Source organism: Ammospiza nelsoni, chromosome 13, assembly GCF_027579445.1.
Source record: "Ammospiza nelsoni isolate bAmmNel1 chromosome 13, bAmmNel1.pri, whole genome shotgun sequence".
NCBI classification, from domain to species: Eukaryota; Metazoa; Chordata; class Aves; order Passeriformes; family Passerellidae; genus Ammospiza; species Ammospiza nelsoni.
Window position 1 is genome coordinate 15,285,163 of NC_080645.1, and position 26,580 is coordinate 15,311,742.

General features: G+C 54.6%; 4 protein-coding genes across 5 annotated transcripts in view; 2 read left to right on the forward strand and 2 right to left on the reverse strand.

Annotated features, from left to right (window-relative positions):
* The window catches only part of RIPOR1 (RHO family interacting cell polarization regulator 1), a 31,445-nt gene extending 26,166 nt beyond the window's left edge, over nt 1-5,279 (reverse strand). The window contains exons 1-2 of the mRNA XM_059481586.1: nt 5,122-5,279; nt 3,949-4,372 (exon numbers count right to left, since the gene is read on the reverse strand). The gene's annotated coding sequence lies outside the window, so the exon portion shown is untranslated. The remainder of the gene's footprint in view (nt 1-3,948; nt 4,373-5,121) is intronic.
* A 3,110-nt stretch (nt 5,280-8,389) lies between these two features.
* Nucleotides 8,390-13,651, reverse strand: LOC132079112 (C-signal-like). The gene is made up of 6 exons (XM_059481558.1): nt 13,414-13,651; nt 11,158-11,209; nt 10,245-10,435; nt 9,775-9,933; nt 9,393-9,503; nt 8,390-8,679 (listed from the first exon to the last, which is right to left on the reverse strand). Exons 1-6 carry the CDS (start codon nt 13,552-13,554, stop codon nt 8,566-8,568), a joined length of 768 nt encoding a protein of 255 aa, XP_059337541.1. The 5' UTR covers nt 13,555-13,651; the 3' UTR covers nt 8,390-8,565.
* Nucleotides 13,652-19,635: 5,984 nt separating this feature from the next.
* Nucleotides 19,636-22,410, forward strand: LOC132079111 (C-signal-like). The gene is made up of 6 exons (XM_059481556.1): nt 19,636-20,472; nt 20,830-20,881; nt 21,045-21,232; nt 21,538-21,696; nt 21,790-21,909; nt 22,205-22,410. Exons 1-6 carry the CDS (start codon nt 20,326-20,328, stop codon nt 22,316-22,318), a joined length of 780 nt encoding a protein of 259 aa, XP_059337539.1. The 5' UTR covers nt 19,636-20,325; the 3' UTR covers nt 22,319-22,410.
* Nucleotides 22,411-22,473: 63 nt separating this feature from the next.
* LOC132079110 (C-signal-like) lies at nt 22,474-26,156 on the forward strand. 2 transcript variants are annotated; one of them, XM_059481555.1, is made up of 7 exons: nt 22,474-22,676; nt 23,653-24,037; nt 24,389-24,440; nt 24,643-24,830; nt 25,136-25,294; nt 25,640-25,762; nt 25,980-26,156. In XM_059481555.1, the coding sequence occupies exons 2-7, from the start codon at nt 23,891-23,893 to the stop codon at nt 26,091-26,093; spliced, it is 783 nt and encodes a 260-aa protein (XP_059337538.1). In that variant the 5' UTR covers nt 22,474-22,676; nt 23,653-23,890; the 3' UTR covers nt 26,094-26,156. The 2 variants fall into 2 exon arrangements, with proteins under 2 accessions (XP_059337538.1, XP_059337537.1); XM_059481554.1 differs by having other exon boundaries at nt 22,568-24,037.
* Nucleotides 26,157-26,580: the final 424 nt, after the last annotated feature.

The window sequence follows — 26,580 nt, forward strand, 5'->3', positions numbered from 1 at the left end:
GGGGTAGAATTGTGTGTCCCAGCACTTTGCCTGCTCATAGGACCAGGAAAAGGAAGGATAGGATACCCCCAGACTGGCCACAAACCCACTCGGTGTTGGCCAGCACTGGGTGCTGGTCAGCTCTCCCAGACTCTGGCCAGAAATCTGGAATCCAGGTCAGGGCTTTGCAGCAAAGCCAGGACATCCAGACTGTGACTTCATCAGGTTCAACCCCAGCATGGGCCAGGAGGGTAAGGAGCTGCAGAACAGCACTGGTCCAGATTCTCTGGCCACCAGCCAGCTGTCCTCCCTCCTAACTCCCTTCTCCACCCCAGGAAAGTTGCTGGCAGCATCTCCAACTGCTGTCCCAGCTCAGCCTGGGGTGCTGAACATCCCCTGGGACCACTCCTCCTCCTGCAAGCTGGCAGCCATGCCCATCTCAGCACAGCAGGAACCAGCTCACACACACACCCACAGGATCACTCCAAAAGTATCCATGATTCACAAGATTCCTGCAGTCCCTTGCTGTTGTCCAACACTGAGCAGGAAGGCTGAGCTTGTGGGCAAGCCCAAAACCAGCCCAGCCCAGCAGACATAGCCAATGGCAGGGCAACTGGCATAGCTGGGCAATGGCACAGCTGAGGTGTCTGCAGCCTTGAGGACTCAACATTGCACCAGGTGAAGCAAAGCTTGGCTGAGGTAGGAACACATTGCCCCAAAGCTGGTGCTGTAAGGATGTGAGAGCAAAAGGCCATTTGGAGCACGAGGTGTTTTAGCAGGGCTGAGTCTGCAAATCTGGCAGAGCTGTATGCAAATGCATGTAAATATAGTCCACCCAAGCAGGGCAGAGGATCCCACACACCCTGATGTGCTCCACGGCTGAGGTGAGGTCCCTGTCCCCCCCTGTGAGCAGCACCTGCTGCACCCAAGAGCAGAGTGAGCCCACCTGGGAAGAGATGGGCCCACGCTGGTCTCCCAGAGTGTGAAAGCGCTCCCTGCACTGCAGTGAGCAGCAGCCTCCAGCAAAGCTCTCTCCCCTCCAAAGAAAACAACAAAGAAAATGCTGGGATGGAGATTAAGGAAATGAAACTGGCTGTGCAGGGTAAGCAAGGATAGGAAGTGGCTGTGATATCTCCTCTCCCTACTGGCCTGCAGCTCTCCAGCCTGGAGCCCACAGCATGGCACATCTAAACCCAAGGGAAATCACGTGCTGGAGAGTGTGTTGAATAACTGTGATGTATCTGAGTGATCCCTGCTCCTGAGATGGAACAGGCACTTGGGGAGCCTCTGTGCTCCCAGACTGGCATTTCCATGCTCTCTCCATCCCAGCACAACATGCAGGGAGACCTCCTGACACCACAGGCTGCACTCTGCTTCTGAAGCTGGTACTGTGGGGTGGCATCTCAGGAGTTTTGCTCTCATAGAAAAATTAAGATTGGAAAAAACCTTTAAGATCATCAAGTCCATTAACCCCACCCTGTCAAGCCCACCATTAAACCACATTCATCAGATGTCCCATCCATACTTTATTTTTAATACTTCCAGAGGTGGTGAGGCCACCATTGCTGTGGTCATCCTGCAGCTATTGTACCTCTCCTGAGCTGCTGGCCCAAATGGATTTGTGCTGGGAAGGGTGGTCCTGGAGGAAAGCAGTGACAGTCAAACAGAAAGACCAGGACTAAAACAAACTGCTAAAAGCTGCCAGTAGGGTACGGGTTGCAGAGGGAGGATAGGCTGATAGCAGAGATCTTGCCACATCCTCCCCAGCCAAGTGATGCTCCTGAGCAAGGCCCGTTCCAGCTCTTGTTCATGCCTCTAGCACATGTGTGAATGCCACCAGCCCCAGGCTGTGGCTCCAGCAGGTCTCTCCTGTATCTGTCACATGTCCTGGCATGCGAGGGCCAGCTCTGTTTACATCTGCAAGTCTCAGATTCTCCTGCTGGGGATGAGTCAGGCTTCCCTCGACACCCCGCTGAGGTGGCGGTGTCAGGGCCCAGCTGGCGTTCGCCTCCTGAGCGGCTCCGAGCCGGTGGATGCCAGGCTGGGGAGTGGCTGCAAAGGGCTCTCGTAGCTCTCCTCCTGCCTTCCATCCCGCTCGGGCTCTCACAGCTCTCCTCCTGCTTTCCATCCCGCTGGGCTCTCACAGTCTCTTTCCTCCTGCCTTCCATCCCGCTGGGCTCTCATAGCCCTGCTCCTGCCTTCCATCCCGCTCGGGCTCTCACAGCTCTCCTCCTGCCTTCCATCCCGCTCGAGCTCTCATAGCTCTCTTCCTGCCTTCCATCCCGCTCGGGCTCTCACAGTCTCTTTCCTCCTGCCTTCCATCCCGCGGCAGCACGGGAGGCACTGGAGGCTGCAGCTCCCTGCAGGAAGCTCTCCCTGGCTCGGCTCCACCGGGCCAGCTTCCTTCCCCTCCACCCCACGGGCACGTCACGGCTCAGCATGGGGCAGTCAAACCGTGAGCGAGCCCCCAGACACTTCCAGAGGTGGCCAGGCTGCTGCTAAGGAAAGCCCATGTCCTCCAAAGCCTTGGGGTGCTGGGTGTCTCCTGGGGATCCAGCTCACAGGAGAGAGGGATCCCCTGGATTTGGGACCCCCAGGGACAGAGGCTGGAGCTTGAAGGAGAAGCAAGCCTTCTTCCCAGCTCACACTGCCTGGAGATGCTGAGCTGCCACTGGGCTTGTGGGGTGGTGAGATGGGTGCCAGCTGCTCGCCACTGCCCAGCCTGCACACAGCAGCAAGCAGCAGGCTGCCCTATCCACAGGGTCCCCAGCTGAGCCAGAGTGAGCATCCCAGAAGATAAGAGAAACCCGAAAACACCCCAATGACATCCAGCTCCCCCTTCCCTTTCATTGCTCCCAGCCCTTGCTTTCTGCTCCTCTTTTCCACACATCCCAGAGTCACAAAAGCTCTCCTCTTCACATAGAGGCCTTTTCCCTATGCTCCCAAACTTCCCAAGGTGGGAAAAGAGCCTGGAAGCTCCTTTTTGGATCCCCCAACCTGTGTCCCCCTTGCTGTGACCGGGGCTGGGCTGGCTCTGTGCAAGCACAATAGTCAGAAGTGTGTGGAGCCGCTGGAAGGAGCGATGTTCCCGGATGGTATGCAGCCCTGACAGCACTGGCTCTGCTTTAAAGGGTAATTTTATCCTGTAATAACAAACAAGAGGAGCCAAGTTCCTCCCCAGCGTCACTTCCCTGGCTCCAAGGAGAGGGACATGGGGGAGAGAACTCATTACAATGAGCTTGGATGCTTGCTCTTGCCATCCCACAGGTCTTAACTCCACTCCCCTGAGAGAACAAGGGGGGGAAGATGCTCCAGGGCAGCAGGTCTGGGTCAGGAGCTGGAACAGATACATTTGACTGCTGACATTCTGGGGCCTGAGGAGAACACCCCTCTAGCAACTCCTGTCTGTAGACAGCAGCAAGAAGCCTGGCCCAGCCCATGGCATGCCTGGCTGAGCCCCACCACCATTCCCACAGCCCCCCCATGCTCACAGCACTGGTCAGGCACGCTGGCATCTCGGCACTGTGCCAGCTCCAAGTGCAGCCACCCGGGAACTTGTTCTGCCAAAGCTGGAAATTCAGGCCCAGCTGGTGCCCTGGGATGGGCAGGGAGAGGCTGACCTGCTCCAAACCCCTGGCAGGACCCTGCAGAGCAGGACTGGGTGCTATGGCCAAGGGATCATCCCTTTTGTGGGCATCCCTGGGGGCACAGGCATGGGCAGAGCCCAGCTGTGGGAGGAAGGGTGAGCACCTCTCTGTGACCCATGGGTGCACCCTCCTGTGCTCCCAAACGGGTTTCTTTTGAAGATCCATGGGTGTGGCAGTGTCAGGGCCCCAGGGCACAGAGCAGGATGGTTTATTCTTAGGGGGCACCAGGGCATGTGATAGGCTTATCAACATCTGTGGGGCATTCACAGGGGACAGGGAAGACCTCTGCTCACCCCATCAGGCTCAGCAGTGGCTGACCTACCTCTGCTCCTGCAGGGACACTGATGCTCAGGAAAGGTGTCCCTCGATGGTCATCACCACGGAGGGCACAGCCCAGCCTGTGCTGATGGGACACTGATGTCCTCAGCCAGCTGAGAAGTGGGGAAAATTTGGCAGAGCTCAGTTGTGTGAGAAGATGACAATCTGGAGAAGGCTGCTGAGATCTTCTGTCTGATTTCCACTTCCCCAAGGAGCACTTCTGGACATCCCAGGGTTTGATTAAATCCCAGCCTCTCAAACAAAGCTGGAGAAGTGCTGCATTTTTCTTCCTCAAGATGGATTTCCTCCAAACCCCTTATTAGGGGTTTGGGTTAAGTCTGTGTGAAGCTGGTAAAGCTGCTGTCTCCATGGTGCCCCCCAGCAGACTAGGGGGCTTCCAGAGGAAGCAGAAGACAGGATCCAACCAGCTAAAAAGGGGAAGAGAAAGGAAGGAGGGAATTATGGCATCTAAAGCTTTCAGGGCCTTAGAGGTGGCAATGCCAGTGTCTGCCCTCTCAGAAAGGGTTGTGGGAGACCCATGGGAGACAAGGTGGCTTGGGGGAGATGAGTCAAGGGGTGCTTCTGGTTGCCAGGGAGGTAAAGCCTGGAGCAAGCTCCTAGTATGAAACCATCCTCCCAGAGCAGATGTGGAGTCTGCCTGGCTCTGGCTGATGGGAGTGGAGACCATCAGGGCAGACATCAGTAGGTTAAAAGCTTGAGGTGGGACTTGGGTGAGCTGCTTCCTCCCGGCAAACAATAATAAGGGAGGGGAAGGGATGGACAGGGCTCTGCAGGGGCTGATAGCAATGGAGCAACCCCAGCCCTGCAGCTGCAGCTGTGCAGGAGGAAGCCTCAGCACATTATCTGCTGGTCCCACTCGGCTTCCTCAGCAGCCCTGGTGCTGCAGGGACCGGGTCATTCCCCCTCCAGAGCCTCATTTCTCACGGACACAAGTTGGGTCCCTGTGCTTTGATGGCAGCCCAGACCCCAGCACTCCCCAAACCCTGCAATCCCAGACCGTCCAGCCTTCCCAGCATCAGTGTTTCCCACTGCTGCAGTCTCTGGGAATGGTCACCCAGGCCTCAGAGCCCCCCAGCACCACAGTGCCACCCAGCACATGGTCCCCACAGCAACCATCCTGCTGCCCCATCCCCTCCATCCCAGGCAGCACCCACACCTTGGCAGAAGGAAGTTTTGGCTGGAAGACGACTCCTGCAAAGGGGATCTCCAGGTCCTGGCTGAGGTCCCTGCAGTTCTGATTGCCTCTGCTCCTGGTCCTTCTCAACAAAGCTCTGCAGCACCTGGAGCTGCTGCAGCCTGGCCACGCTGGCTGCTGTCCCAGCACTTCCTCGTGCGCGGCTGATTGTGACCTGCCTGTGCTCCACCTCCGCAGCTGCACGGCTCTCACAGGAGCAGCCCTTTTCCGTTTCGTTTCCGCTTTTTGACCCTCTCCTCCTGCAGCAGCCTGTGCCTTTCACAGAGGCTGTGCCTGCTGCCATTTGCCCCACTCGGGTGTCTCTCAAAATGGATCTTGCCCTGATCCTGGCAAGCCAGGTCAGGAGTCCTGATGTCCTCAGTGCTCCTGCCCCAACCCACAGACCTGCTTGACTCCAGCTCCTGGTGTGCAACAAGTCTTTGCCAGTGGATATTGGAATAAGGCAGCTGCTGGAAGAGCCTGGGAAATGTGGGCCTTTCCCACCACTGAGCCTGGAGAGCTGCTGGGCTCCCTGGAGCAGAGAGATGTTTGCCCCCAGATGTTACCCTGGCTCCAGAGAGGCCAGGGGAGGCTGTCTGAGCTGCTCTGGGTGACAGCTTCCCCACCCATGGTCTCTGGAAGTCCCCAGATATGTTTCCATGACCCTGTGCAGCCTCAGGAAGAGTCCTCAAGGAGTTGTCTGGTTTTCCCTACTGCTGAAACCAATGCTGTCACCTGTGCCCCAGCTTCAGAATAGAGCTGGATCAGCTGGTAAAAGCAGATGGATCCTAAATCACACTTGCTCTGTTCAAACCTGCCTGTGCTCCCAGGGAGCAGCTAGCTGGTCAGGGCGAGCTGGGAGCTCAAGTGTCTCCTGGGGCACTGTAGTGCACCCAGTGAAAGGACACAGGGCTATGTGCTGCCATCCCAGGGGCAGGGGGGACACTGAGGTCTGACACTTCCCAGAGCCAGGAAATAAGCCTGACACAAAGGGCAAAACCAGCAAAAGGGAGGGAGGGAGGCAGGAAACATCAGGCAGGAGAGGAAACGGGGAGATAATCAGCTCCATGAGCACAAACACCCGGAACTTGTGCAAAGGAAAAGCCAACACCACTTGGCAAGCATTTGAGCAGGGAGACCTGCCCATCTGGCCTTTTCTGAGGCTTCCTGAAGAACACGTGCTCTGCAGCACCTTAAAGTTCTCAGGGGTCCCTGGCCTCCAAGTTACCATGGGTGGCACAGTCCCTGGTGGCTTAGCTCCAGCATGTGCTCCCTGGGATGAGCCTTGTCCCAGAGGGTGGAAGGATGGGCTCCTGGAGAGCACCTGGCTGCACTTGTAAAGGCAAAGCACTCACCAGGGCTGAATCCCAGTTGCAGAGAGGTCCAAGCTGGATCATCCTCCCCCAGTTTAGTGTTGGCTTAAAAAATAGGATCAGCTGCCCTGTTTCTGCTTGGCTCTGCCCAGAATTGGTCTGCTATCCCAGCACCCAAAGGGAGACCACTGCCAGCAGTGCCTGGGGTAAGTTCTTCTCCCCAGGAGCTGTGTCCAGTACTGCCAGACTGGACTCCACCTGCACAGCTTCCCACTCCTCCTCCTACCACCTTCAGAACACAGGGCTGTCCATGCCCTGGGGACCTGACCACACCCCAGGTGATGCCCCGGGTGATGGAGCCTGTCCCAGCTGTCAGCAGTCCTGTCTCCGTGTTCCCAAGGGAGCAGTGACACACATCTCATGGGGCTGGCAATGGCACAAGGGGGACGATGACTGCGAACTGTCAGCAATCCTTGGTGGGATCCCTGACATTGCCCATCTCCCAGTATCCAGCACGTGGCGTGGGACAGAAGGGAGGAACATGGGGAGAGATGGGCATGGAGCCAGCCTGTGGTGACTGGCTGGGCTCCAGCTGGCTTGTGTGGAGTAACTGGGGCAGGAGAAGCTCTGCCAAGGGGCAGGGAGGGCACTCGGGGGAGGCTTGGCCGTGTCTCTGAGCACAGCAATGCACTGCCAGCATCAGGCCCCTCACCCATGCTCCTGTCCCTCAGCCATTCCTTCCCAGGGATTCCCCTCCTCCTGCTGCCATTGCAGCCCTGATAGGGAGGTGCCCAAGTTGGCACTGACCACTCGTGCCAGAGATATGAGCTGGGAAAGAAAAGCACAAGCATTGACATGGGAAATCAGGTGGCTGGATCATGTGGAAGAGCCCAGAGGGTTCAGAGCTCCCCTGAGAATGAGGGTCCTGAGGTCAGTGTCTCCCTGGCAGGGGCACCTGTGCAGCAGTGGATGCCTCATGTGGGTGCTCTGCTGGCAGTGCTGGCTCCTGAGGGCCTTGGAAAGCACAGCACAGGCTTGGAAAAGAGCATTTCAGCCTGGGCATGGGGAACACAGCTCCTCTGGCACAGCCAGGTGGGGCATGGCCTCAAGATTCCCAGGAAAGCTCTTGGTGGCAGGCAAGCCGCCACTCCAGAAAGAGGTAAAACCATAGCCCAGACCCAGAGGGACCTGGATGCTTCAGCTCCTCCTCCAGATGAGAAAGAAAAGGTGTGGCCTCTGGTGGGCAGAGCAGGGGGTTGCCTGTCCTGCAGGCCAGGTTGTTCTGCCCACCAGAGACAAGGCTTGGTTTTGCAGGAGTCCTGGCTCCTTTTGGCCATGCTCCTTTAAGAGAAGTTCTTTCCAGAAGGGGCAAAGCCCCAATACCACCCCAAAAGCCATTTATCTGGTGCTGTTACCACTTCCTGGTCAAATTCCTGCAGTCAAGGGCTGCCCAGCCCACCTTATTAAGGTTCTCAGCTTCTCCATCCCACAGAAGTGCCGTTCCCATGCTGTGATCCCCATGGGACCAGATTTCCCCACCCAGGGGTACCATGCCCAGCTGGGGCACCACTGTGGCAAGAGCTGTCTGCCTGGGATTGCAGAACTGGACTTTAGTGCCAGATCTTCCCATTCCAACCACGAGGCTGCTCCCAAAGACAGCATGTCCAGCACAAGGTCATCCCAAGAAATCTATGGCAAATACACCATGCTTTGGTGGAAGCATGGCAGAGACCAGGCACACCCTGCAACCAGGCAGGACAGCAGAGCTTTGGGTGAGTTACATGTCCCCTTCAGTTCAGAGCAGCTGAAGACAAGGCAGCAGACTGCTTGGATCACAGGATCATTTAGGTTGGAAAAACATCTCCAAGATCATCGAGTTCAGCCATTATTGCAGGGGCAAGACAGTCTGAGTGTGGACTCTGCAGCTGGGACAAGGCACAGGTACTAACTGACTTTATTAATTAACAAGTTGAAGGCAGGGATCACACCCTGCCCACCCACTGGAGTCCCAGGTAGGTCCCTTGCAGACCACAGAGGGCTGAGCACCCTGGTGGACCTGTGCAAGCAGGAAGTCCTGTGGCACCATGGAGTCCCTCACAGGGACACAGAGCAGTCACCAGGGGATGGCTTTCCCTTCCCAGTTGAGCAGAGTCCCACTGTGTTTCTCAGAAAGGATTGGCAGCACAGACAACAACCCTCGCACACTTGTGTCCACTGTCAGGTCAGCCTGCAAAGGGAAAAATGAGACACCACCATCATTCCAGGCCATCCAGCAGCACCCACTTGGCTCATGGGCAGTGACAGCAAGGCTCCTTCCACCCAGAGTGAGCAGAGAGCCACGGGAGCTGGGACAAGTCCACTGTGTGGGAGGATGGTTGGGTATCTGCACTGCTGGCTTGGATGGAGGTGGCTTGGGCTGGGAAGCCAGCCACAAGTTTAACCCAACAGGAAGAGATCCCTGCTGCAAATGAGATGCTTTGTGCAGCCTTCTCAAAACCCCAGTGCTGCAGGGACTCACTGCAGAACATGCAGTGTTCATGCAAAACCCTCACTGCAAAACATGGATCCTGCAGGATGAGTGGAAACCTCATGGACTGGCAGTTCTTCATGGAATGAGGCACAGGATGGGATGGTGTTGCTCCTCTTCTCCCTGCTCTGCTGAATTCAGGTTCTCTGCATATCTTTCAGGCTACCCAAAGCCCCTCTTTTCCCCCAGAACAAGCAGCCTGCTTTGTGCTATTTCCCAGACATCCCAGTATCCACATGCTCTGCAGCGGCCCAACATAGACATGGGCAACTTGGAGCCCAAGAGGCAGCTCATTTTCACATGGATCCTCCCCCTAAAGAGCCATCTTGGTCACCTGGGCCACCTCCTGTGCAGGTTTGTAGTCTTGGGTGCCACCCATGGGTTCCCAGATGACCTGCTTGGCCAGAACTCACCTCCTGGGTGCCCATGTCTGTTTTCACCCAGCCAGGGTGCAGTGCCACACACAGGATCCCAGCTTCCTTGTAGGTCAGAGCCTGGCACATGGTCAGCATGTTGAGGGCAGCCTGGGTGAGGAAGCAAGCATCATCCATGGGCAGCAAAAAGCTCCATGAACCAGGTTCCCTTCCCATCGCTGCCTCTTGGCGAGGGAGAAAAAGCAATGCCAGGTTTTCAAGACACAGTGTGTGTTTCCCCTGGGTGGGCATGGAGATGCCCTGGGAACTTGGGGTCTCCCTCCATCTCTCCATCCCAGGTGTTTTCCTGAGATCCAGCCTGGCAAGGGCAGCTCTGACCCCATGGAGCTCAGGAGCTGGGGCAGGTCACAACTCTCCATACCTTGCTGCAGCGGTAGGAGATGACAGGGTGGAAGAAGGAATCAGGTGTTTTCTTGATGGACCCTAAGATGGTGGAGATGTTGATGATGGCTGCCTTGCTGCAACTCAGACCCTTTTCTTTGCTGTCCTGGGCAGCCTTCTTCAGCAGAGGCAGAAAGGCCTGAGGAGAAACAACCTAGTGGGACACCTGTGCCTCAAGTCAGTCCCACTTACGGCACCCAGGGAGGGTGAGGAAGAACAGCAAGATGCCAGGAGAGCCCAGGTGTTGCTGCAGTGGCCCTGCCTGCTCCCAATTAGACTTACACAATTCAGAGATGCTGCAGAAGGCTTAGGCTTGAAGAGCAGCCCTAGCATTCCCTTGCACAGCCCCCAGAAATTTGGCAAAGCCCTCCAAGATTTCCCTCGTGACCATGGACAGCCTGTGACACCCTCAAGCTGGGTCAGATTTCATCCCCAGAGCTTCACCCGTACCTGGGCCATCAGCATTGGCCCCACTGCATTGGTCTTGTAGGTCCTGACCATGTCCTCAGCATCGACCGTGTCCAGCGAGGCCGTGGGGGTGTAGATGCCGGCGTTGTTTATCAGCAGGTTCAGCCCCATCCCGTTCAGCTTGCCCTCCACCACCTTCGCCGCATCGGTGATAGCCGAGGGGTTTTCCACATCTGCAGAGCGAGAGAACAGGCTGAGAGGGAAAGGAGAAGAGGGAGGGGAGGACGGCGAGGAAATGCGCGTTCTGAGCCGCACGGCCCTTCCATCCACGGGCAGCAGATGGTGCTGCGAAACCAGCTCCGACTGATCCCGATCCTCCCAACACCGCCGCCAGACGAGGGCTCCCGCCAGCAAAGCCCACCGTGGGGACAAACCGCTGCTGTGACTCCCATGTGCGTCGGCTCTCAGCAGCCACCGCTCCAAAGTCTACGTCTGAGCAATTTCTGGAGACCCCAGGGCAGCCTCCGGGGGGACAAGTCCCCAGGGGAAATGTGCTGGACCTGCTGTGGGACGGCTCTGCAAGGTCCTTGTGCTCCTGCTCACGCTCTGGGCTAATCTTACAGCATTTCCACAGGAGCTGCCTTCCTCCCAGAGCCCTCCTGGTCCTGCCTAAGACTTGGGGTCAAGGCACTCAGCTGGGGGAGCCAGGGGGCTGCCCAGGATGGGTCTCAAGAACATCCTGCTCCTATGGCCATGGAGCAAGGAGGCTCCAGGGAATGGGGTACAGGTCTGAGACAGGTCTGGGGAAGCTGGGGTTTTGGCAGCAGGACTTGAAGAAACCCTGAAGAAGTGGATCCCCATGTACAGCCTGAAGGGAGGGAGGGAAGGAAGGAGAAATGGGGCATGCATGGCTGGCAGCCACAAATTTACCAGCTCAGAGGCAGAGCACACATACCCAGCTTTATAAGAACCAGGTTTGAGTGTTTGGATGCCAGATCTCTCAGCTCCTACAAAAAGAGACATGGAAAGAATCAGCATGAGGCAAAGGTGATGCCAAGCATCATGCTGGGGTGCCAGCAATGGCCCACCCTGAGGGAAACATCTTCCAGGTGTTACTCAGTGCTTGTGAACAGCTGGAATGGGGACTGGCCTTGGCTCTCAGGCTGCTCCCAGGCTCCACAAAGCAACGTGCCATGTGCTCAGGGCATGACATGGCCACCACTGCAAGATGCTGCGGCCACTGTCCCAAAGCGTCATCCACAGCCCAGCCAGAGCCACAGCAAATGATGGGAGCAAAGTGCGAAGGACCAGTTTAGCAGGGAAATGTTGTGAACTGGCTGGGGACACAGCCAGAAGTGTCTCCCAGAGGCTGCTGGAAATGAGGTGAAAAGGAATACCTGTGAGTGCCAATATCAGATGTGACCTGTGAGGAAATCACACCTGGATAGGCCAGTCCAAAATGCACACGCTCTGGACTTTATTAATGATTAATGAATTTAACAACTTTGCACATTTTTATTGGTTGTTTTCACCTCATGGGGATATTGGTCGGAGTGGGTGAAAAGCTGAAGTCTCAGGAGGAGGACTGTAAATCATTCAAGTGACCTTACAGCTGGGAATAACCCTTGATAAACCATCTAAACAGCAGCCAGTGATCTCCTAGCATGGATCTTAACAGTACTTGTGTCTCCTCTATCTCTGTACCTCCCTGTACCTTTGCCTGGTGTTGCTTCAGGAATCCCCTGGTTATCAAGGTAACAGAAATAAATTTCCTCTTTGTGTTTTAGCCATCAATTGTTCTGCCTGTCTGTGCCAACTGACACAGTGGAGGATTCAGAGGTTCTTTTCAGCAAGGAAACTTTCTACTTCACAGTTCCTAGCAGCTCTTTGCTCTGAGTCTCCAACTAGGGCAGGTTTCAGACAGCAGAAACCAAACCACCTTGTTTAATGTGCCCAAAAGGATTGCTTTTACAACTAAAAATCTCTTCCAAACATGCCCACGGGAGAAATACAAATTGGTGGTTTCTTTTGAGAGGAACATAGTGCAGGAGAGCTGCTGGGACTGGCCATGGTTCACTATCAGTTATCTCTGGGCTCCCTCACCAGACCCCATCTTCCCACATTAGCCCGGGGAAATCATGTTAAATCCACTAATTTGTTTGTGGTGGCCAACACCTATTTCTCCTCTCCTGTTTTTCCCAACTGCCTGCCTCAACAGCCTCATACCATCCCAGAAGAAGTGATGTGGCCTCTGCTGCCTTTGTCCTGTGGTCACGGACTTCAGCAGCACCCTGATGACACTGCTCTCACCCTACCACAGCTGGACAAGGTTTAGGGAAGTATCCCCTGGCTGGGAGAGTTGCATGAGGACCACCTTGTAGGAAAACTGGCTCCAGACCAGCCCTGAAAAAAGTCCCAGATCTCATCACTGCCCTGCAAGAATCCTGCAAGTTGTGGGGAGGAAGAATGAGGCAAAAATAAAAGACCTGGCCTGTCTTTGACCCAGACAGCTTGGGCACCAGCCACAGCAGGAGCTGGGCACTCCTGGGCTGGCAGTAGGGTGGGTTCTCACTGCCCCAGGACTGCTCCTGACATGGAATAATGTACACTTTCAAGAAGATACAATAAACAAATCAGCTGGAGCCAGGATCTATCAGAGAGCAAGTTCCTCCCAGTTAGTATTTCAGTGGGACACAGCAAGCAGAGGAAGACAAGCTGGATGTAAAGAGAGCTGGCAGAACAGGGAAGCTTTGTGATTCCCTGCACAAGCAACATGTGTGAGTCTCTCCCATTTCAGCTAAGTTGAAAGCAGAGACAGGGGGATCCCACAGGCCACCACTTTTGGAAATCCTATGTTCTGCACCTCGGGGTTTTGCAGAGAGCAGCGTGACACAGCAGGACCGGCCCGGGCAGCACGGCTGCCGCTCGCAGCGCCTCGGGCCCTCAGGCCAGCCCAGCCCGGCCCGTGCCCGGGGGAAAGGGCCGAGCCTTGGCACGGCAGGGCGGGTTCAGGCACACCCAGCACGGCCCGGGGCAGCCCAGCGGCGCGGCCTCAAGGGTGACACAGCCGATTCTGCGCCGGCTGCACTTCAGGTGACTTTCACACGGGGCAGGGCACGGTGCGGAGACAGCAGAGCCCCGCGGCAGTAGTGAGCCCTTCAGGCCGGCGACAGGGGCCGAGCGTCACCGCCGCCCCCCGGCCCTCACTGACCTGTGCCCGCGGCCCGTCGGGGTCCCGGCAGGTGGCGAAGATCCAGGCGGGGGATCGCGGCGAGCCCAGCAGCTGCTTCACCAGCTCCAGGCCGATGCCGCGGTTGGAGCCGGTCAGCAGCACCGTGCGCGCCGCCGCCATCGCCGCCCGCGGCCCGGCCCGCCTGGCGCCGCCTCCCGAGTCCGCGGGCCTCACCGGGCTGCCCCGATCCCGGGGAACAGCCTGAGGGGGCGGGATTGTGTCCGTGTGTCTGTCCACCTAATGTTCACTGCAAAAACCGCGTCCCAGCCTTGGCGTCTCGAGGGGAGGAGCGCGGGGTCTCGGAGCGAACCGGGGCGGCTGAGGGGACTCTTGCCAAGGGTGGTGAGTGAGGGAGAAAGCTTGCAACAGGTCTGGGTGGTGGCTGCAGCACCTTTAGCACACTAATCTTCACCGTAGATAAGAGTAAAAAAAAAAAAAAAAAAAGCCAACCCAAACTAAAGCCGTTTAGCGTGAGAAAGTATCAGCCCCTTTACGAGCTGTTTTTATTGCCTGCCCAGAAATGCGCATGATATGCCTCTAAATCTGATAAACAAATAGATCCACGAAGGTGCTCTGAGGCTGTAGCGCCCCTCCTTTGGAGATCGGCTGAGGGAATCGGGGTTGTTCAGCCTCGAGATGAGAAGGTTTTGTGGAGCCTTTAGGGCTCCTTCCAGCGCCTCAGGGCACTCAAAGAGAGCTGGAGGAGGACTTTGGACAAGGGGGAATGGCTTCAAACCCACAGAGGGCGGTGTTAGATTCAGTGTTTGGAAGAAATTCTTCCCTGTGAGAGTGGTGAGGCCCTTCCACAGGTTGCCCAGAGAAGCTGTGGCTGCCCCATCCCTGGAAGTGTTCAAGGCCAGGTTGGACAGGGCTTGGAGCAGCCTGAAGGTGTCCTGCTCATGGCAGAGGGGTTGAATAAAATGGTCTTTATGGTCCCTTACCACCCAAATGATTCTGTGATTTGGGCAGTTTGGGCTTGCAGGCGATTTGAGGGATGTTTCCTCCTTTTTGTTGCTGAGTATCAGGTGCCTGGTAGAACAGCTGTAGAGTAAAGAGGAAAAGGTTTGCTGGCATCTAGGGATGGGAAAACAGGGCTGGAGGGAAAAGGGAGAACAGAAAAGAGATAATCAGCATCAGCTGGAGGACAGTGTCTGGAGGGGGTCTGCATTTGCCAGCCTGGAGGTGGGTGTTATTGTTATTGTTTTATTTTTAGCTGTTATATGGACAGCCACATACCCATTAAAATCCCATTACGGTGAGCACACAGCTGGGATTTCAACAGTAATGACTGAGCAACTCTGATGTATATAAGGGTTGTTATTTATGTTGCTTATTTTCGTCTTTGTTTGACAAACACCACAACAAAACATCTCTGATACCGATAAATACATCAGAAACGAAATATTTCTATCAGTCGGGTGATAGCATCAGGTGGTTTGTGCTAACTCTATCCTGCTCCATGGTGGTTCAGGTACACAGGAGCCTCTGCTCCCCAGTTTACTTCAGAACATTAAAATGCTTTTAGACTTTTCTTTTACAGAAGTTGGAATTTAATAAAAATAATTTTTTGATTATACTACTAAGGAAAAAAACCCTTCCTTTTAGCAGATATTTGGATTAAATGTCCTGTTGTCCTTTTCCTTCTGTGCTCAGGCCATTAATTCAGTGACTTCTCAGCAGAAATGCTGCTCTGTCTATGGCAAAGTTTAGCAAATAATGACCAAGGGGTACCAACACTCAATCACAGCCAGGGTTTGGTCACCTGTTCTACACAGATCCTGCATGCTGCAGGCAAATTACATTTATAGCTCTTCCTGAAAAGTGCTTGTTTGAAAAAGCCTCGGAGACAGGGATCTGCTGTGCAGAAACAGTTAAAGTGCAGCCACAGCTGAGGGCAGGAGGAGCCTGTTCTGAATGCTGATGTGAACCGTGAAAGAAAGGCAGCTCCAAGTAGCATTAAGTGAGTACACTCCAGGTGGGTGTGGGCTTTGCTTGACCTGCTTCTGCTCCCCATGAATGAAATAGAGGATTATCCGTTCTTTGAAAACCTTGCTAGTTAAGTGTTGGGAGGCTTCCAGCAGGTAATGATGAAAAATGCAACTAAAAAAAACCCCACCAAAAAGTAATAATAAAGCTTAAAAGCCCCAAGGCTTATCCAAGTACTCTAATTTCACGACAACAGGCATTGTGAAACTCCATGCTGCTTGATAAAGTCTGATATTACTGAAGTTTAGAGCGTTTGAGAGTGTAAATCATAGAATCTTAGAATGTTTTGGGTTGAATGGAACCTTAAAGATCACCTAGTTCCATCCCCTCTGCCATGGGCAGGGACATTTTCCACTAGACCTCCCTAAGAATACAAAGTACTTGAGTTCACTTAGCTAAAAATCAAAACTAGTAGTTCCTGTTATCGGCTCATTGATGTTGTAATTTGGTTGAATTTTCTTCATTGTAAAGAACATGGGGGCACATGTCCTTTGCACTGAGCTGATGGATTCATCCTAAGTGCTGCTTTAAGTCACTGGATTTTTAAAAAGTGCAGCTAGAGGAAGAGAGGAAAATATCTTAATTAAAGAAAAAATGGTGAGTTTTTCTCCCCCTTCCTTTTTATAAATATGGCTTGAAACCAGAATGAACAACTATGGTAAGTTTAAGTTTCTGCTGATAAAATACCAATGCAGCCCATTTTACTCTAGCAGTGTCCACAGCTACTTACAGAAAAATATGAGTTTTTGCTGTTCACACAATGTATTTTTTCTGCTCAGCTGTGTGGGCAATGGGTCACATCCTTTAGGCTGGCATGGCATTTTTGGAGTAGCATGGTGCTCATCTTTTAACTTCTTTGCAGGGAGTAAATTTTCCATAGTCCTTTAAATGCTTTTTAATTTGAAGATTATACTCAGTCTTCCCTGCTTAAATATCTTTCCTTAATAAGACTTAATGATTCTTTTCAACTGGATTCCTAAATTAACATCTGCATTACCATGTATCTATTCCTAAACTTTACTGTGTCTCCTTTTCTCACTTCAGTACTTGGATGTCAAACCAAGGCAGTCACAAGCTGATCATTTAGCCTGTGCCTCAGTGTTCCTGAGAGGGAGCATATCTGCCACGTGTGACAGCCCATCCTCAGCCATCCCTGCTAGCAAATCTGATAGTGGGAAAGAAAATTCGTCTTGTTTGGTGGTTCTGAGGTCCCTCTTCATGGCACTGTGCTGAAGCATGAAGGATAACCCAGCCACCTATCCTTAGAGGATGGGAGAAATGGTCAGTGAGAAGCTGTGCCGTCCCCATGGGTCCTGGCAAAGCAGTTCTGTCCCTGTGCTGCCAGCCCTGCTGCACCCAGGTAGCTGAGGCATCTTGGCTGCTGTCACAAGGGGAATATCCCCAAAAAGTGTTTCTGAACCCAGTGTGAGGCCCCAGGCTGGCACAAGGTCAAAACACTGTGGCCCAAGGGAGGTTGCATGGACAGTGTATTTTAAATCCTCAGTCACAGAATCACAGAATGGTTTGGGTTGCATGGAACCTTAAAGACCATCTTGTTCCAACCCCTGCCATGGGCAGGGACACCTTCCACTAAACCAGGTTGTTCAGAGCCCCCTCAACCTGGCCTTGAACATTCCAGCGATGGGACAGCCACAGTTTCTCTGTGTAATCTCTGCCGGGGCCTTCCCACCCTCACAGGGAAGAATTTCTTCCAAATACCCAATCTAACCCTGCCCTCTTGTCAGTGTGAGGCCATCCCCTTTGTTCTGTCACTCTATGCCCTTGTCCAAAATGCCTCTCCATCTCTGATACAATGCAGGTGTAACCTGGATGAGTCTGCTTGGAAAACAGCAAAGCTATGACAAAGGTGCCATGGGAACTTCACTTGGGAGCTGCAGGTAAGCTCCCCCAGACCCTGCATCCTTTCACAAGGGGGTGTCACTACTCACAGAATCATATCATGGAATCACAGAATGGTTTTTGTTGGAAGAGACCTTACACATTACATAGTTCCAACCCTCCTGCCATGGGTTTCCAACTACCCCCAGATCACTAATCCTCTTCAGCCCAGAAGAAAAGTAATAAGGAAGGGTGGGTACTGCCCAGCTTCAGTTACAGTGCAGGGTTGGTCCCACCCCACCTCTGCGTGGGTGGCTCACTATCTATTGATTCTTTAGCAAATGACTAATAGGTGATGACAGACCTGAATGCATTGTGGAGCAATGGAGAAAAAAAATGGACAAAATCAGCCTGATAAATAGCAGCGACTTTATTTCTTATTTATAGTCGATTAAATGTACTAAAACTAATTGTGCCACACCCCTGTTCCCCTGGCAGGCAGAGAAAAGCATGTTCCTCCTTGTTTCTGTCAGCAGCACTGTCATTGTGCAATCACCTCAGTGACTGAGAGCACGCTTGAACCTCCAGCAACTGAGTGGAAAAGGTGTGACTGCCTCTTGGAAAACTGGCTCCAAGTATTCCCAGTGTGGTGATATGAAAACAATCCATGGGTAAATGTGCAGCAGCCTGGGGCTCATGGGAGAAGAGCTACAGTGCCCCTGAGCTTGGTGTTTGTGAGGGTGCCTTGAATCCTGTGTTCAGTTTTGGGCCACTCACAGCAAGAAAGACATTGAGGTGCTGGAGTGTGTCCAGGGAAGAGCAGTGGAGCTGGGGAAGGTCTGTAGCATGAATATGATGAGGAGCTGATGGGGAGATGGGAGGACTCAGCCTGGAGAAAAGGAGACTCAGGACCAGGACTGTTATCACTCTCTACAACTCCCTGACAATGAGGGTGGAGCCAGGTGAGGTCAGGCTCTGCTCCCAAGTAACAAGTTACAGGATGAGAGGAAACAGCCTCAAGTTGTGCCAAGGAACATTTCAATGGGATACTAGGAAAAAAATTCTTCACAGAAAGAACTTTCAAGCACTGGTACACAGGCTGCCCAGGAAAGTGGTGGTGTCACCATCCCAGAAGTGTTTAAAAATGCATGGTTGTGGCACTTGGGGACATGGTTTAGTGGTGGAATTGGCATTGTTAGTCTAATTGTTGAAATCAGTGATCTTAGAGGCCTTTTCCAACCTAAATGATTCCATAATTCTGAGGACTTTACTGCTCAGCTTAAGATTTAGACCATGCAAGAACATTTCGGAGCAAAGGAAGCACCTGAATCCCCTCTTAGGAGCTGGACCAAGATCCTTTCCAGAGGCTTGGGGACAGCAGCAGCCCTTGTGATGAGACTGGGCTGCAAGGCAGTGAGACTGGTTTCTTTCCCCTCTGCCTCTTCCTGCCAGGCTGGACTTCGACTCCTGGTGAAGCAGTGCTTGTTTAAACTGTAATAATCAATAATGCGGTGTGTGGCCCCACAGCAAAGTCAACATGACAAAGTTACAGCTCCAAAACAGTGAAAGGCTACTCAAATGAGGTGACACAGCAAAAATTCGAGACTTAGAATGTTAATTGTTTGTTTTCTGACACTATCTGCTTCTAAGTCACTGTGGAGGTTTCAAACAGGCTGTGGGTGATGGCCTTATCCACCACCTAGAGGAAGAAAACCATGGAAGTCTGGAGGATTTGAGCTCTGGTGCATCTGTTGGCAAGTGTAGTTGAGGTCTGTAGTCATTGAAAAGGAAATACTGAAATGATCTATGGAGCCTGAATGCCAGTCCAGCCATGTGGGAGATCCTCAGTGAGAGATCAGTCTGAGATACTGAAAGGCCCAAAGCTTTGTAGTGCTGGTAAGTGGTAGGAATTCACAAGGGAAAAGAAGTGTCTCAACCCAATATGGAAAATTCAAAAAGTAGACAGAGATCTAATTAACCAAGGAAACAAAATGGAAAAAAAAAATTAATTGCATTAAACTTAAGGAGAGGCTCAGAAAACAGGCTGGAGTGGGCAGGAGGAAATCAGCTGCTGCCAGAGCATGGAGACACCCTTGGCATTGCCACTGGAAGGAAGCTGTTCTGTTAATCCTGCTGCCAAGGTATTCTGGGGCACAAGATGTCATGTGAGCAGCCTGTGCAAGGCCTCTGGGACTCAACGTAAGAGGACAAGGGGTGGCAAGAGGTTTCTGGGAGTGGGTCTTCACTTACAGTGGGACAGGAGCACATGGTGTACACACACACTTGATCCACCCTGGCGATCTTGTAATGCATCACTTGAGGTACTGACCAGCACTGGGCTCCACTGGTGGTAGCACAGAACAGTCAGTGCCTCATGGCAATAGCTGAGGTGGAGAATAGGCTTTGAGCAGGGCATTTCCATTGCAGGTAAATATCCCAGGTGCCTGAGTCCTCTGTGGCTCTGATCAAAGGGACAGCTCAGCTTAGGACAGCACCCCAAGGGATGGGGTGCATGACCTGCAGCATGGTGCTGTGCCATGTCCCCGCCTTTCTGCCAGGACACCACGCTGGGTTTGCTCTACCACTCCACAGGTCTTTGGCTCCACAATGAGGGAGAGGTTATTGTCTTGGAAGAAGGAGGAGCAAGGCAGAGAACATTTGCTCAGGGTCACCTGAGGCGCAGCTTGGTACAATGTGCAAAGACCATCAAGCCCACAGGATGCTCGTGAACGTGTCAAGCCCACCTGAGCCATGGAGCTTCCCACATCAACCCACATGCTGCTCTCTCCCTCTTCACCCACAACAGCCCCACCTGGCTTATGGCATCAGGTTTTCTGAAAGGAATGCCTAATTTTCCTGGAAAAACCAAGTGATTTTGCTGTTAGGTAACAAGGATTGGTCCCCAGCCAGGACATATGTCCTGGAGCTCAAAGAGCTGGAGCAGTTGCTCCTCCCAGAGAGAAGCCACCATTAGAGCAAGCTGTGAGTGGGTGGGGTGGGACATGCTAAAAGGAAATACTACAGAGCTGAGTAAACAGTGAGAGCTGGAGTGAAGAGAGAAGCAGCATGGCAGAGCTTTGTGTCAGCTCCGTTCTGGTGACTGGGGCCAACCGGGGACTCGGCCTGGGGTTTGTCCAGCATTTCCTGAGGATGCCAAAACCACCTCAGTGGATTTTTGCGACCTGTCGGGACCCCAAGGGACAGGGAGCACAGGTGAGGCTGGGCAGGAGGCAGGGGCTGAGGGATGGGGGCACTCGGTGCCAGGGAGAGATTGGAACAGGGATGGTGCTTGCAAGGGGCTGGAGCTTCAGCTGGGCACGTGTGGCACAGGGCAGCTGGGCTGAGACAACATGGGAGCAGCTGTGCATGGAGGGGAAGGGATACGTGGTGTGTGCAGGAGCTGTGGGGTGTTCCCCCTGTATCAGGATCAGGGCAGCTGGAGCAGGGTGCTGGGCACTTGGTGGTGCAAGGATGGAGCTGGAGGGACACAGGTTTTGGCTGGCTTAGCAGGGTGAGCCTTGGCAATGCTGTTCCAGCCTCTTGGTACCAATGTCATGACCCCTCTTGCAGGACCTACAGAATTTGGCATCCAAACATCCCAACCTGGTCATCATCACTCTTGGTAGGTTCCCTCTTGCCCAGTTCCTCTGCTGAATGCTTGGGCACTTATTGCAGCCCTGGGAGCTTCACACAGGAGGCAGTCTTGGGTGGGCACATCCTTTGGGGGACACAGGGGACCCCAAACCACCACAGGGTTGCTGAGCTCCAGTGTATTGGCTCTGCAGAAATTGCCGACCCAGCCAGCATCAAGGCAGCTGCAACCAAGGTTGAGGAGCGCCTGGGGGGCTCAGGGCTCAAGCTCCTCATCAACAATGCTGGAATGGTCAAGCCTAAGATGCTTGAGGCTGAAACACTGGAGGACATGACTGAGACTTACACCACCAACACGGTTGGACCCCTGCTGATGGGTCAGGTGAGTGCCCAGCACTACAGCACAGCTCCAGAAGGATCCCTTCCCATGTACTTAAACTGAACATTACAGAGGGAGTGAAGGGCCAGTGGGAGGGGCTCCTGTCACTGCTCTGGTGCCCTGATGGGCTCTCAGTTAATGAGAAGCTCAGGCAGCCATGGGCTGGAGCTCAGGAGCTGGAGCCTGGCAGGGAAGAGGAGGGAGGATGCCCCCCAGTGCTGGTGTCCGTGTTGCCCACTGTGGAAGGAGCTTCTCCCCTGCCCTGTACTGTGTCCATGTGTGCTCCTGTCCCTTCTGTCTCCTCTCAGGCATTTCTGCCCTTACTGAAGAAGGCTGCCCAGGGGAGCCCAGGCTCAGGGCTGAGCTGCAGCAAGGCTGCCATCGTCAACATGTCCAGCATTGGTGGCTCCATCGCCTCTGCCTTTGCTTGGGAGTTGATGCAAGTCACCTCGTACCGCTGCAGCAAGGTACTGTCACAGCTTTGCTTTCCCTGCCCAGCTGCGGGTCCCCTTGCAGCCCCCCTTCCCCTCCCACCACCATCCCTCATTGTTTCCCCTCAGGCTGCTCTGAACATGCTGAGCAAGTGCCAGTCCCTGGCGTACAAGGAGCACGGCGTCCTCTGCATCTCTCTCCACCCCGGCTGGGTGCAAACCGACTTGGGCAGCTCTGCCGGAGGCGTGGTAGGAATTCCCCCGGGGCGGGTCCATTACAGCTCCGGGGCTGATTTTGCATGGTTGGGAGTTGCTGTCCTGAGCCCCTGCCCGTGGCTTCCCTGCCTGCCCAATCCCTGCTGGAGCAGCTCCCCCTGTCCTGGGTGCTGGGTGTCCCCATCCCCTCAGTTCTTGTCTCAGTCCCTCTCCCTGGGGTTTTCAGCTTTCCCTTTGCCCTGGAGCAGCTCTTTCCCCTGGCTCCAGCTGCTCCAGGGCCCTCAGCCAGGCCTTGGGCATGGGCTGCATCTCGCCCTGTGCCCCACAGCCCCCCGTGACAGTGGATGACAGCGTGCAAGGGATGCTGAAGGTCCTCTCCTCCCTCTCTGAGAAGGACACCGGCACCTTCCTGGACTGGGAAGGGAATGTCATCCCCTGGTGAGACACCACTGCAGGATCCTGGCAGCCATGATGTCCCTTTGGCACTGCTCCCACCTTCCCCACATCCTCAATAAACTCCTGCTGAGACCCCCAGCTCTGTTGTGCAGTGCCAGCTCATGGGGTGCCCCTTTCCAGATACCCCACTCCTGCTCTGGGGATTGGTGGTGCCCAGAGCTGCCCCAGCCCAGGGCTGTCACTGGCACCCCCATGAGTTCCAGCCAGCAGCTCCCATGGCACCGTGAGTGCCCTCTGGAGACCTCCCCTCCAGGAGGCACTGGAGGGGAGACTGGTTGTGGAGACAGAGCAGAGAGGCATCAGCTGCCAGAGTTTACAGAGTGACGGATACAGAGGGAGCACAGGTGGGTTGGAAAGGAGACAGAACTTGCTTCCCAAGCCCTTCTCTTCTGGAACCTCCACACCCAAACACTTCATCCCCACGTCCTGGGCAGCCTGGAAGAGGCACAGCCCTGCCAGCACAAGCCAAGGAGTGGGTGGCCAGGAGAGGAGACATTTCATAGCCACAAAATGTCTGTGGAGATGACAAATGGGATTCAGTCCTGGGACAAAGCACCTGAACGACCCTCCTGGAAGGCTCAGTCCTGGCTGCTGCTGTCCCAGTCTCTGTGCTTCCACCTGGGAGAACCAGGCAGGGGATGGGTGGCTGGGGCAGGGGGTGACCTGTGGGCTCCCTCCCCTGCATGGGCACCGTGCCTGGGACATCTCCAGCACCTCCCTGGCAGCTCACCTTGCTGGCCCGGTACGGGTACATGGGGGCCTGTGGCACGTGGAGGCACCGCCCGATGGAGCCCAGCTTGGAGGAGATGTTGATGACAGCAGCCCTGCTGCAGCTCAGACCCTCCTTGCCTTGGCTGCCTGCTCCAGGAGTGGCAGAAATTCCTGTTACAAGGACACAGATGCTGCATGAGATGCGGCAAGCCTGCAGTTTGTGTCTTGCTGGAGTTCAAGGCCAGCAGCTAGTGATGTGCTGGCCATGCAGGTGCCCATCCTTCTGCCAGGAGACTGGATCCTCTGGGTGTGCTTCCCTGCATGGGAGTGTTGTTTCACTTGACCATCAGGGAATGGGCAGTGGCTTGGAGGAGTCCAGCTCAAGGCAGAGAGTGTCTCCTCGTGGCCGTGTGAGGAATGTCCTGGCCCAGGGGAGCGGGGCAGGGGGTGAGATCAGCCTGTTCCCAGTGCTGTGTGGGTCTGATGCAGGAAGCCCTTCTTGTGAAGGTGTCAAGCCCATGTTAGCCCTGGATCTTTCCACATCCCTTCCACATGCTGCTCCCTCCCTCCTCAGCCACAACATAAACCTCTCCCGGTTTATGGCCCTAGGTTTCCCAAGGACAACAGAATTTTGCATGAGACCGCCAAGAGTTTTTGCCCTTTGGAAACAAGGCCTGGCTCCCAGCCGGGATCAATGGCCTGGAGTTTGGAGGGCAGGTGCAGTTGCTCCTCCTGGATCCAAGGGTTGGTGTAAACCCTGAGTGGGTGGGGTGTCTGGAAAAAGCTGAAAGGAACTATGAGAGAGCAGAGCAAACAGTGAGAGCTGGAGCAGAGGAGGACAAGCAGCATGGCCGGGCTCCACGTCCGCTCCGTTCTGGTGACTGGGGCCAACCGAGGCATCGGCCTGGGGTTTGTCCAGCATTTCCTGAGGATGCCAAACCCACCTCAGTGGATCTTTGCAGGCTGTCGGGACCCCAAGGGACAGCGAGCACAGGTGAGGCTGGGCAGGAGGCAGGGGCTGTGCTGAGGGATGGGGGCACTCAGCGCCAGGGGGAGATTGGAACAGGGATGGTGCTTGCAAGGGGCTGGAGCTTCAGCTGGGCACGTGTGGCACAGGGCAGCTGGGCTGAGACAACATGGGAGCAGCTGTGCATGGGATGCATGGAGGGAACAGTGCTACTTGGTCATGGAGTCCTCCCCATCCTTTGGGTTCAGGGCAGCTGGAGCATAGTGTGGGTCATGGTAGTGCAGGGATGGAGCCAGAGCAATGTGGGTTTTAGCTGGGAACAGCTGAGCCTCTGCACAGCCCAGCCTCTCCATGCCTACACAGTGCCCTGTCTTTCAGGAGTTACAGAATTTGGCCTCCAAGCACCCCAACATCATCATCATCCCGCTCGGTAGGTGCCCCAAGTGCGGATCCTTTGCCCCAGCTCCTCTGGCGAGTGCCCAGGCTGGGCACACCCTGGGAGCCCCGTGCTGTGAGGGAGCTGTGCCATGGGCTGGTGCCTGCAGGGCCATCGGGCACTGCCACCTCTGGGGGGACAGAGGGGACTCCAGCACGGGGACACAGGCTCTGACCTCCCTGTGTTTGCTCTGCAGAAGTCTCTGACCCCACCAGCATCAAGGCAGCTGCAGCCAAGGTTGGGGAGCACCTGGGGGGCTCTGGGCTCAACCTCCTCATCAACAATGCTGGAATTGCAAAGCCATGCTCCCTTGATAATGAAACACCAGAGGATATGATACAGGTTTACACCACCAACACGGTTGGACCCCTGCTGATGGGCCAGGTGAGTCCCCAGCACTACAGCACAGCTCCAGAAGGATCCCTTCCCATGTGTGCAAGCTGGACATTACAGAGGGAGTGAAGGGCCAGTGGGAGGGTCTCCTGTCACAGCTCTGGTGCCCTGATGGGCTCTCAGTTAATGAGAAGCTTGTGGAGCCATGGGCTGGAGCTCATGAGCTGGAGCCTGGCAGGGAAGAGTAGGGAGGATGCCCCCCAGTGCTGGTGTCCATGTTGCCCACTGTGGAAGGAGCTTCTCCCCTGCCCTGTACTGTGTCCATGTGTGCTCCTGTCCCCTCTGTCTCCTCGTAGGCATTTCTGCCCTTGCTGAAGAAGGCTGCCCAGGGGAGCCCAGGCTCAGGGCTGAGCTGCAGCAAGGCTGCCATCGTCAACATGTCCAGCATTGCCGGCTCCATTGACACCATGTTTGTGTGGGAGTTTGGACAAGTTGTCTCGTACCGCTGCAGCAAGGTACTGCCAGATTTTGCTGGGAATGGGCTCAGACATTTTCCCCTCTAAATGATTACACTGCCTTGCAACCTCCCCATCAGTCTGTGCCCCTCTCTATGCTGTGACTGAGGTCCTGCCAGTCCCTGGGTGCCCATCACATCTCAGTTATGTGCCTGGTGCTGGGTCCCACCTCAGACGGACATGATATAGTGGGACTTCATCTAGGCTGGGCATCCACAAAGGGATAGTGAGGGAGCATCTTGTATCCTGGGAAGTGGCCCCCCTGCCCTAGCTGTGGGGTGTGCACATGTTCCCTTTGCAGCCCCCCTTCCCCTCCCAACACCGTCCCTCATTGTCTCCCCTCAGGCTGCTCTGAACATGCTGGGCAAGTGCCAGTCCCTGGCGTACAAGGAGCACGGCATCCTCTGCGTCACTTTCCACCCCGGATGGGTGCAAACTGATATGGGGGGTGGAGGAGGATCATTCAAGGTAAGGGATCTCCTGTGCATGGTCAGGGAGAGCCTCATCATTTTGAAATGCAGAATTTGCTGGGGTCTCATGCTGGGCTGTGTGAGAACTTTTGGGCGCATACCCTGGAGGCATGGGAGGGAGGGTGATGAGGACTGGGAATGCTTCTGGCCCCAAGCAATGATGTGTTTCAGGGCAGACCCCTGAGCACAGAGCTGTTTCTCTCTCGGCCCCACAGCCTCCCCTGACAGTGGATGACAGCGTGCAAGGGATGCTGAAGGTGCTGTCCTCCATCTCTGAGAAGGAGACTGGGGCCTTCCTGGACTGGGAAGGGAAGGTCGTGCCCTGGTGAGATGCTGATTCTGGATTCCGACTGTGAGGACCTTTGCTGCCTGCACCATGTTTTACCTGTCCCTTAGTAAATGAGTTTTCACAAACAATTAGCACTGTGAGCCTTCTTCCCTTGATCTGCTATTAACTGAGAATCCTCACTGGTGCTTTGAGAGTTCCTCTCAGTTATTTCTGCATATCATTGATCTGGGTTGGTCTGAGCATTCGTTCTTGTCTAACTGGGGACCCAGACACCGTCCTGATAGTAATTTGTCCCTCGGCCCATCCCAGAGGTCTCCCTCAGAGTGGCAGCACAACCTTACAATGACTCAGGCACTCCTCCCAGTGATTCCTTTCTCATTTTCCTGTTCAAAGTGCAAGCAGGGCCCTGCTGATCGTCAGTTCCACTACCACATAGGTCAGGAAGACAAAATTTGATGCCCTGCTGGGGATCAAGGTAGTCAAAACACACTCATGAAGACCAGGGCCTCAAATGGGAAATCTCAAGT